Below are 11,969 nucleotides of genomic sequence, written 5' to 3'. Positions count from 1 at the left end.
ACCGCCACGTGGATCTCTAAATTGAGTTTAAATGGTCTTAACTTCATATGTGAGATGAATGGGGTGCAGTTGCTCTGCCGATTACCGCTACATATTACATTATACTGTTTCACCCACCCCCCCCACCCCACCCACACACACACACACCATTGAAATGGCTAGTGAATTTGAATATGAATATGAGCTTGTTTTTATTTAGAAGAGTAATTACTGTCTGTCCACAGTGTTTGCACGCTTGTCATATCGAGTGGTCTGTGTGTGTGCTGTATGAAAGCGAAAGCTCTGATAATTATGTTTACATCCGCAGATGAAAATCCCAGGCCTGTAATGATCAGTAATTATAAATATTTTTCAGTGTGTCTCCTGCCTCAGCTGGGGCTATTGTGTGCTGTGAAGTGTAGAGTTTGTGCAGCTTAATTATGACATTGTACATGACTAAATGTACCGGTCTGGTCTCGGCTGTGCAAAACATTTCCACTGCATAATCAGGCTGAAGTCTGACTTTAAAGAGCTCATTACGCTTACTTTTCTAAAGAGCAGCTTATTAAACACAGTTACCTAATAAGCATCTTTGATGGTGCAAATTGCTTAAAATGGTAATGAGTCTGATTAGGCCACGTTTCAATTACGACAGCTCCCCCTCTCCAGCCCCCCCCCCCCCCCCCTTCCCCTCCTCTCCCCCCAAGTGAGCCGAAAAATATAGAGAGAACTCCAGCTCTTTATGTTTGGGAATCCTCCTAGAAGGAGTTGGTCTTGCTCTTTCTCTCTCTCTCTCTCTCTCTCTCTCTCTCTCTCTATCTCTCTCGCTCTTTCCTTCTCTCACCCCCACACATACACGCACTCTCTCCCTCTCTCTCTCTCTATCTTTCACACACACACACACACGCACACACACACACCCACTCTCTCTCTCTCTCTTTCTCTCTCTCTCTCTCTCTCTCTCACACACACACACACACACACACGTACAAAAAAAGGGAAAGAAAACGGCTCTGCCACCTCTGTGCTTCCTTTCAGCAGCCCAGTAATGAATAGAGAATTGTGCGAGCGGCGGTCCAATTTACGCACTGGGAAATTGGATGGACAGAGTGGGAGCCCATTCCTGTTTGCTTAAAAAACGGCCAAGGCTACCAAGATTAATAGTTCCCAAAAAGGTCAGCAGTGCTGTTTCATTGGCGATGATCACGGTAGACGAAATTAAACGCAGCGCCTTACCGCACGTCACTGTCAAACCGTTTTATGCATCATCACACTGTTCTGCCCTTGTGTAAAACAGACATCAGGTTTCATGGAGATCTATTTCCCATTGAAGGTATAACAAAATATTTAAAAATGTTAAGTGTGCGTTTAATGATAGTTTGAGCACTATACAGAAAGCTGATGTCTTTTATAGTAAAGTGTGGAAAAAATACATGTAGAATACACTTGACAACATCCATCAGAATAGACTTTAGTATATTATTACACAGAGACGGTCGTCCCCCTGTTGTGCCTCTCATCAGAGGAATTCGGGCTGGAGCCCCTGGACCCTCTGAAAATATTCCACTAATGGAACAGTCCAATTATACCAATTGCCGGGAAGACAATGCAAGCTGTGGTTGTTGATGTGCTGTATTTGTATCACCATGCAGGATGGATAATGGACTGTGTTTTAGCTTGTTATACTAATTTGAAATCGCACCTTTGCAGCTGGAACCAACACAAGCCCTGAAGAGCGAAGCGTCTGTATCTGTATTATAAATACACTGGTTTGTTTTGAAGTGTCTATGCTCTCATATACGTATTTATCGTACAAACAGATGGCAGAGTCTCTCCAGCATGTTAGATCAGTCCAGCTACAGTGCTGTGTAAGTGTCATCCGTGACATGTGTAATCATATTGGATGCACATGTTGCAGCCGTCTTTTAATATGAGGCGCTGAAAGGCATTGCCGGGCAAAGCTGAAATGTAAACACTTAATTTGAAGTTGGCCCTTCTACCTCTGTGTAATACTGTAAGTACTGTACTCGTGACCGCTTAAAACAACCTGTGGGGAGAAAAATACATTTTCCCCATTTGTCACACTCCGGCAAACTGAAGTGGCGGTTCCCTTTTCTATGCAAAGTACAGAGGGATGTCTCTCTGTGAGCCCCTGTCTACAGTTCACCGGGTTTTCAACGCACTGTATTTAAATCATTTTTTCTTTTTTCTTCTTTTTGTACTTGTGTGGTTTCCATTTCATTAGGCATTCTGATGCTCAGGAGATGTGAAGCACACGTTCTCAAGAAGCACCTCTTTGCTCGTCCAAAGTGGCACTTTTGTGCTATAAGAGGATTTACAGTAACAGAAGAAAGTCACACTCCACCTGTGCATTCATTTGTGAAGGACAATGATCTCGATTCGATTTAACAGACATAACTTCACAGGACTCTGCATTTACATACCGATGACATTTTAATAACATATCGGGCTATTACATTTGAAGGTTAAAACAAATAATCAAAATAATCTTATTTTTGGTTATGGTAAGATATTTTTAGGGCATTACTGCTTTATTGGATAGAACAGTGCAAGGACAGACAGGAAATGTGGGAGAGAGAGAGAAGGGGGGGAGGACAAAGGGTGTTTGCCAGATTCGAACCCACACCGCTGCGTTAAAGGACAGGTTCAGTATTTAGCATTATAAGCCATGTTATAACGTTATTTACGATAATCTACAACGGCCGATATCAAAGTTTTGTCAAACGGTGCACTCTAGAAGCATACTTTGTGGCAATTTTTTTTACCAGAACATCAACGGACACCAGTGACCACTCGGTGAGTTTCCTGTCTTTGAAAACGAGAGTTTAAGGTGTTTTTGAGGGATTTTGTCTATGCACCTATGGATCCATTGAGTGTGTTAGTGGCGACGGGCTATATCTATGGAGTGCACCGTTTGACGAAACTTTGACATCGGCCGTTGTATATGATCGTACATAACCTTATGGCTTATATTGCTAAATTCCCAACCTGTCCTTTAAGGACCAGCTTCTACATGGTACAGTATTACACGCCCCAATGCACTGGGGCGACCCCCTCAAACTGTCTTATTTTACAGTGCAAGTTCAGCAAAAGCCTTTAAACCTGGCTAACTGAATCAGCCCTCTCTTGTCAAGGCCCTTTGGTTCACTCTGTATTGTTGCAGAAAGAGTATTACCGTTTGAAATGTCTTCCTCTTGCTATACAGTAGTGTAAGCCCACCCACACACTGTACATCAGAGGAATCTGCTTTAGCAAGAGGACTGAAGTGAATGCATGTGTCCAGACAATAAGAGTTATACATCACAAAGCCTAAGGGTGTCACACAGAGACAGTCACTTAAAACACTCATTCTACATTTTAAATAAAATTAAACTATGCAGAATATGAGAATGAATATGTGTGTGTGCGTGCGAGTGTGTGTGTGTGCGTGTGTGTGTAAGTCTGTGTGCGTGTGTGTGCGTGTGTGTGTGTCTGTGTGCGTGAGTGTGTGCGTGTGTGTGTGTAATGCCTTTATTAACACACAGTCAGTGTTTGTGATTATTGAATCAGTAGACGCCGTGTCTCTCTGTGTATTCCTCTCTTGCTCTCGGTGGAGTGTTTGTTCCCGGGAGACGCGTGTCCTGTGTGATCCAAGCCTGGTGGCTGATGTTCCAGCCTGGCAGGCCTCTTTCTTGGGCTTTTCTTAATCATTAGCCGGGAAGGCTGACAGCCATGCGAGCCGTAGCATGGATCTCTTTGACTAAAACCTTGTAAATTAACACAATTAGCGCAGCTTCATCCCACTAATTAGCTCCGGGTGCCCGGTGTGGCGGGCGTGCTAGTGCTGTGGGGGGGACAGGGGACGGACGGGGGGGGTGGGGGGTCCAGATGCTTCTCTGTTACCAGACACACACTGAGCCCTAATCCGCCTCTGGCCGGGAGCTGTTCACTGCCTTAATCCCACAATTGGGGCTGAAGCTACAGGAGTTTCGGTATTGTGCCGGCCTGACTGGTTAGTAAAGACATAGAGTACTGGGGACCAGTGCCACAGTCAAGGATAGGTCAGTGATGTGGCTCTGTGCTTACAGAACCCGTACAACATACAGCGGTTCTCGATCAGAGTTAGTAGGGATGTTTCAATGTGTGTGTGTGTGTGTGTGTGTGTGTGTGCGTGTATCTGTGCGTCTCCGTGCATCCTCAGCCATTGTTTTCAAACTACAATTACACCGGCTTGTTCTTGGGGGCGGTAGCTATATCCTAATAATAATAATCCCACGCTGAGTCTAAAATGACAGCAGTAACGTAACGAGCTGTATTTAGTAGATGTGAGTTTAGTTTTAAGCACGCTGGCGCCTCCTGAGCCCTGGAGGCGCAGAAGAAGAGAAGAGAGAGAGAGAGAGAGAGAGAGAAAAGAGAGAGAGAGAGAGAGGCTGGGAGGAGAGGAGAACAAGTGAAGCATGCTTTCTGCCTCTCGGCCGGCAGACTGGGAGGCGGTGGGCAGACGCGGCGATGTTGTTGTAATTCACACCGGGCGGCGGAGTGTGTGTGTGTGTGTGTGTCTGTGTGTGTGATGAAAGCAACAGAGCGCTGCCAGGGAGATTGCTTTGCGGCGTGTCTCCTCCGACCAGATTTTTTTTTTTTTTGAGACTGCCGCGGAATCCCTCAGATGAGAGGCGGATTATAGACTGACCTGCGACGTCTGTGTCATTCTGAGTCTGTGCGCCATGCGTTACACTGCTCTAACCAGGTGTCAGTGCCCCAGACATGCACCCTGCCCAGCATGTAGACTGTCAGCAGGGCCTATAGTGGAGGGTAAGTTGGTTTAAGAACGTTGATGGAGGTTTAGAAGTATTAGAAAACCGTCTGGGATTAATTAATCCCAGTAATTAATTAGATGTTCATTTCATTTTTTATTTTTTTTATTTATTTCACTTTTATTTATCCAGGGGAACTCATTGAGACCAAGGTATCATTTTCGATGGTGCCCTGGTTACACAGCATTAAAAACAGCAACATATACAAAAGTCAACAACATATACAAAAGCATTAAAAGCACCCAAGGTGATTAAGGCATTCATTTTGAAAGATTCCTGGAACTCATTCCATGCACCATAACTGAAGGCAGTCTTTCCTAATTCAGTGTTGACTCGAGGGACCTTGAGAACCAACCAGGGAAGTTAGGTAATTAGGCATTTTTTTGTCTGATTTCTTTGTATCCATACAGGAGCCAGTGCTGCGCTCTCCTTGCGGCCAGGGATGGCCAGCCCACCGCCTGATACAAAATACAATGTGTTCAGTGTTCTGAAATTATCACCAGTAACAAAGCCAAGTGCTGAATGATAGACAGTATCAAGCTGTTTCAAGGTGGTGGGGGCAGAATGCATTTAAATGACGTCTTCATAATGAAGCACTGACAGGAATGTAGACTGCACTAAGAGCGTTCTATTCTTACGTGAGAAGCGGGCTCTATTTCTATAAAAGAACCCAAGCTTTGCTCTCATCTTTTTTGTTAACTCCTCAACATGTTTGAAAAGGATAACTTTTCATTTATGAAAATATCCAGATATTTAAAGTCGCACTGAAACGGACGTTTGAGATCATCTTAACTTCTGTAGTTTGACGTATTTCCAACGCAAACAATCTATGAGGGTGGGACATATGTTTAGAGGAATTTGATTGGAACATTGACAAGTGGATGGGTTTTAAGAACTTTAGACAGATTCGATAGAAGGATAGTGTTGATTGACGGGTGGATGTCGTGAGATTATTGGCCTAAAATCTAAGGTACCTGTTGTCGTCATTGCATGTGACCTACCATTTTCCAGGAAGTAAGAAATTATATACTTTGATATAAGATTACAACAAAAGAAGAATTTTGTAATTTTTTTGGCATACATCATTGAATAGGTGAACACTATGACCAATTATGTGAACCAAAATGGGACAGAATGCTTTTTACATTTCAGTGCGACTTTAAAGGAGGACACTCTTTCAATGACAGTACCATCCAAAGAGCAGATTTTTGCCTCGGTATCCTGCACTGCATGGTTTCTAGTGAATGGCATATATTTTGTTTTTGTAGCATTCAGGAGAACTTTAAGCTCTAGTAGTGAGCGCTGGAGGGAGTTGAAAGCTCTCTGCACTGCAGAGCAGACAGTGCTTCACCTAGTGATGGAGCAGAAGTGTAAAGAACTGTATCATCTGCGTAGTAATGTACCTTACAACCTGAGGAGGCAATGATTATGTTATTTATGTATAAAGTGAAGAGTAAGGGTCCTAAGATAGAACCCTGTGGCACTCCTTTAATGACCTCCAGAGGCGTAGATTGAAAAGGCTCAGCAACAATACATTGTATCCTTCTCGAGAGATAGCTTTAAAACCAGTGGCAGGTGTTTTGATCCAGGCCAACAGAGGCCAGACTTTCTAGCAAAAGGCGATACAGGGTCCACTGTATCAAAGGCCTTTGACAGATTAATGAATATGGCAGCACAGTACTGACCACTGTCCAGAGCACAAACAATATCCTTTATAACAAGGGATGCTGCTGAGACAGTGCTGTGCCCAGATCTAAAACCAGATTGATAGTATTTAGAATGCAATTTCTGCTCAGGAAAGAGTTAAGATGGACGTTCACCAACGACTCAAGGGTCTTGGCTAGACAAGATAGCTTGGAAATTGGACGGTAATTATTTAGGCCTCTGCAGTCTCCCCCTTATGAAGTGGAAACACAAAAGCAGTTTTCCAGGTTTTTGGAAACACCTGAGCTAAGTGGAAGATTAAAGATGTGTTATGGGCCTAGCTATAACTGAGGCAGCTGCCCTCAGTAGGCCTGGATTCAGAAAATCAGAACCTGTAGATTTTGGGGGGTCTATCTTCAGTAGGGAGTCAACCACTTCTGATTCAGATAATGTATTAAAAGAGGAACTACAGGGGCTCATGTCAATTGGGAGCCTAGGAGCTGGATTACTTGACTCATTCTGGTTATCCTGTCCTTCTTCTTCTTCTTCTGTGGGGTTTTCTGGCGGTTGGCATCCTAAAAGTTGCATTACCGCCAGTTATCCTGTCCTAGCCAGTTAGCAATATCCATCGGGTTTAGCCTATCAAATAGATGCGGTGCAGTGATCAAGTGATCATTAAAACATTACATATATCAGCCATGTCACTTATAGGACCAGAGCCAGATGAAACCTCCTGGGGGAGTGCTGGGATGGAGCTGTTTGTCATGGATTTGATTGCTTGCTCCAGAATTTAGCTGGATTACCAGCACTTGAGTGCAGTGAATTTAAATAGTATGTAGATTTTGCTTTCCTGGTAATAGTAGTGCACCTGTTTCTCAGCTGCCTGAACAAAATCCAGTCAGACTCAATTCCGCTTTTCTCAGCCTTTGCCCATGCAAAGTCTCTCTTCGGGATTATTTCTGGTAGTTCATGTGAGAACCACGTGGTGTGCCTGTCCTTTATCCATAGTCTCCTGAAGGGGGAGTGTTTATCAGCTATGGTGTTAAAAGTGTTAGAGAAATGAGCAAGGGCCTGTTCTGGGTCAGTTATGAGGGACACCCCGTCCAAATCACAGAGATTTAAATCATGCAAGAACTCCTCATTGTCAAAGTTCCGGAAATTGCTTTTTAAGACGATACATGGTTTTGTCCTGGGTAGCTTCACATTCCTGATACATGCTATAGGACATTGATCACTCACATCCAGAGGAAAGACTCCAAAGGAGACATACTTCTGAGGCATGTTAGTAAGTATGATGTCAATCAGAGTGGATTTGGATCTTTTACATTGGGGCGTGTGGGTTTGGTTATTAATCATGTGGTGGGGAATTGAAGACCTAGTCTTCATGTGCTGTAGCGGAGCCCAAGCATCTGCCATTAGACCAAGAGGGCATGCTTGTGGTCCGAGGGCTTACACATCTCAAGCGGAGTTGGCTCGTCGCGGGAGTGTAGTTTTCAAACCACCCTCACTGCAACACCAACTGCAACCACTGCAAACCTCTGTAGTACATGAAAAACAGGCATCCTCCATAGAACTCCAGAACAACCAACCAATTCGCAACCAATAAGCTCTCCATGCATCCAAGACTACTAAGGTTTGATTCAGAAAGTGAAAGGACATTCTGATGTAGCATTTCAAAATAAAAGCCTTCTAAAATGTCATATATAAACTGTGTTACCTCAAATTTCAGATTAGAATTTAAAGGAAACCTCCCATTGCCAAAGACCGATTCCACTTCAGAGTGATGCATTTTGTGACTTTTACGCCTCACATAGGCAGTGGGTTTGACTGGTGTCTCTGTTTTGTGGGGGTGTCTAGGCCTAAAGATGCAGTGGACGCCAGAGCACGCACAGTGGGCCGAACAGCACTTTGACATCTCCTCCACCACCCGCTCCCCCGCGCACAAGGTGGAGGCCTACCGGGGACACCTGCAGCGCACCTACCAGTACGCCTGGGCCAACGACGACATCTCCGCGCTCACCGCCTCCAACCTGCTGAAGAAGTACGCCGAGAAGTACTCCGGGATCCTGGACGGCCCAGGCGGCGAGAGAGCCCTGCTCTGCTCCTACTCCGATGGAGGCGGCATGAACGGCGGCCGCAAGTCCGAGAGCGAGTCCTCCTGGCAGCAGGAAGGGGTCTATCCGATGAACTGCGCTCCGGACATCATATCCGTCAGCAAAGCCGGGATGACGGTCGCCCTCCCCCCCTCCGCCGCCGACGTGTCGGCTAGCATAGGCAGCTCCCCGGGGGCGGTCAGCAGCATGGCGGAGGCCAGCTACTCCAGCAGCAACTGCCATGCGGCCCTCCCCTCTCAGGAATACGCCGGCGGCTACGGCGGCGCCTACCTGCACGCCAGCTACAACGGGCAGACCGCCACCGCCCTCCCCTCACCCCACCCCTCCCCGCTGCACAGCGCCGGGCTGCTGCAGTCGCCCCCGCCGCCGCCACCCCCAGCCCTGGTGTCCGGCTACAACGCCGGGTCTCCCAACCTCTCCGCTTACAATTACTCCCCGGCAGGGTACCCGCCACAGACTGCCGTTGCGCCCGGCTACAGCCCCGGCGGAGCCCCCCCGCCTCCGTCTACCTATCTGCCCTCCGGCATCGCCGCCCCTACGCCTCTCCCCCCCTCCAACCTCCCGGGCTACGCCTACCAGTCGCATAGCCACGCACCGATCGCACCGACGCCTTTGAATGGCAGCTCGTCCAACTCCTTGAAGAGAAAAGCTTTCTACATGTCCGGCCACGGAGACATGGACTCCAGTTATGGTAATTTCAACTACAACCAACAGCGCTCCTCGCACAGCCCCATGTACAGGATACCAGACAGCAGCCTCCCGGACAGCCGGGGTAACGGGTTTGACAGGAGCACCGAGGCGTCCTCTTTAGCCTTTAAGCCCACCAAGCAGCCGATGCCCTCGGACCAGCAGAGGAAGTTCAGCGGTCAGTCCGGCAGAGCCGTCAGCACCCCCCCTCCTCCTCCTCCTCCTCCTCCTCCGTCCTACGGGCCGACCAAAAACCCCGCAGGGGGCCTGAGATCCGGCGGCGAGTCCTTCGGAAAGTTTGCGTCCATCATCATGGGCGAGCAGCACGGCGAAGAGCGCGGCAGGCAGCAGCACCTCTCCCGTTCCGACTCCGCCACCTCGTCCGCCGCCGCGGAGGAGCAGCTGAAGAACAGCGACGCCGGCCTGGTGGAGATGGTCACCGCTGAGGTCCTCCAGCAGGCTCCCCCGGTGGACTGGAGCGACATCGCGGGTCTGGACCTGGCCAAAGCGGCCGTCAAGGAGGAGTTCATTTGGCCCATCCTGAGGCCGGACATGTTCAGCGGACTCGGGGCGCTGCCCCGGAGCCTCCTTCTGTTCGGACCGCAGGGGACGGGCCGGACTCTGCTGGGCCGCTGCATGGCCAGCCAGCTGGGCGCGGCCTTCCTCCGCCTGAGCGGCACGGCCCTGGCCACCAGGTGGCTGGGCGAAGGCGAGAAGATCGTCCAGGCCTCCTTCCTGGTGGCACGCCGCCGCCAGCCGGCCGTGGTGTTCATCAGCGAGGTGGACGCGCTGCTGTCGGCGCAGCTGGGCGACGAGAGTCCGGTGAGCCGGATCAGGGCCGAGCTCCTGGCGCAGCTGGACGACGTGCTGACCTCGGCCGAGGACCGCGTCCTGGTGGTGTGCTCCACCAGCCGGCCCGAGGAGATCCCCGAGTCCCTGAGGAGGTACTTCGCCAGGCGGCTGCTCATCCCGCTGCCGGACACCGCGGCAAGGCGCCAGATCATCGTCCAGCTGCTGTCGCAGCACAGCTACTGCCTCAGCGACGAAGAGGCGTCTCTGCTGGTGCAGCGGACGGAGGGCTTCTCGGCCCTAGACGTGGCGCGGCTGTGCCAGGAGGCCGTGGTCGGCCCTCTCCACAGCGTCCCGACCTCCGACCTCTCCGCCGTCCTCCACGGTCAGATGAGGCCGGTCTCCTACCAGGACTTCGACGACGTCTTTTGCAAATTCCAGCCCAGCGTATCGCAAAAAGAACTCGACACGTACACCGAATGGAATAAAATGTTTGGTTGCGGTCAGTGAAAGGAAAAGCCCGTTGAGTTGATCCCTGCCATACCGTGGGGATGCAGGTCAGGTGTTCTCTCCTCGAGAAAGGGGTGCTGGGGGGTGGAGAAAACCACAGATTAAGGTGACCTTAAAACTCCTCTGTGCGGTAAAGGCACAGACCAGAAGAGACCTGAGACGAGTGCAGGCGCGCTTTACACCCCGGCTGGTGGTCAGCTGCACATTACACATAAGAGAAACATTATTTTGATGCTTGATACTGCTAAAGCCAGGCATCGCTCAGCATGGTTCAGACGGTTGGAGGATAATGCGGAGGGAACCGCTGTGTGTATATATCATTCGGCTGTCCTTGAGATTCAGTTGCTATCAAGTGCCTGAGGTGGGGCTCTTTTTTTACTTTCTGTCATTATTTCTTCACCTCACAATCTACTTTGGTGGCATGTGCTAATATAAAAAAGCTTTAATGACACAAAAATTACAACCCCCCTCCCCATCCCCCATAACAAATATTCCACAACTGTGTCCGTTTCTGTGGTTTCTGTGAACAGGAGATGTGGTATTGGTAATCTGAATTCTAATTTATAGGAATCTTTTATTTGTTCTTTCTTTTTCTCTCTCTCTCTCTCTCTCTCTCTCTCTCCTTGAAAACTCAGGAAAGTGATTGTGATATGTACAGTACCTCAAAAGAATGTGTCAAAAGCACTACACATTACGAAGAGAGCATTTGGCTTGCGTTTGAATTTTCATGATGTAAAAATAGAAGGTTATTCTCTATAACCTCGGTATTATAAAATGGCAAGGTTATGACATTGAATGTACCAGAGGAATTCTGGGCTGTACGTGGGAGACAACAGGAGGTGTATTCTGGTCCTCTTATTTCAAGTTTATTTGTTCAAGCGAAAAATCCCATTGTTTTATCTGAGAAGTTGCAAAGACAGAGGAATTCTGTTTCCTTCATTCTCCCCTCGACATCATAACTGACTGGCCTTGATCCACAGATCATGAAGGGAACAAATTAACTAAATTAGGTTTTATTTCAAATTTTGTTTATTAGAGAGAACATATTATTGGTAATCTGTCAAGCCTACAGTAATTCCGCTGCAATTTTATCATTTATGAAAACTAAGAATTATGTTACGCCCCAGATTATTTTCTACCTCAGTTTATTTGTTTTATTATTGTTTATTTTACAGTGAAAGTCAAGGCTACAGTGAAAGTCAAGGCGTGCACAAAATGAGAGATGTTGATTGTTCAACCATTTAGCTGACAAAACAGAAACGTAAAAGCTGCTTATCTGTATTCAGAATACAACTTAGGACTGATAAGTTAGTTTTACGGCTACAGTATATACAGTATCCCCTATACACAGTATGCACAAGCAGTATTATGAGTGGCCATTATTATTGGTAACACTCCAATGCTATTTATCACTAACAATCAGTACTTAGTA

At 47.6% G+C, this 11,969-nt stretch overlaps 1 protein-coding gene across 1 annotated transcript; it reads left to right on the top strand.

The window, feature by feature from the left end:
• Positions 1 to 8,299: 8,299 nt before the first annotated feature.
• Positions 8,300 to 10,537, top strand: fign (fidgetin; the record flags this gene model as incomplete). The annotated part of the gene is made up of 1 exon (XM_084443133.1): positions 8,300 to 10,537. The coding sequence occupies exon 1, from the start codon at positions 8,303 to 8,305 to the stop codon at positions 10,535 to 10,537; it is 2,235 nt and encodes a 744-aa protein (XP_084299259.1). The 5' UTR covers positions 8,300 to 8,302.
• Positions 10,538 to 11,969: the final 1,432 nt, after the last annotated feature.

The sequence above is a fragment of the Borostomias antarcticus genome (assembly GCF_949987555.1).
Source record: "Borostomias antarcticus genome assembly, chromosome: 9".
NCBI classification, from domain to species: Eukaryota; Metazoa; Chordata; class Actinopteri; order Stomiiformes; family Stomiidae; genus Borostomias; species Borostomias antarcticus.
This window is presented reverse-complemented; position numbering and strand designations above follow the sequence as displayed.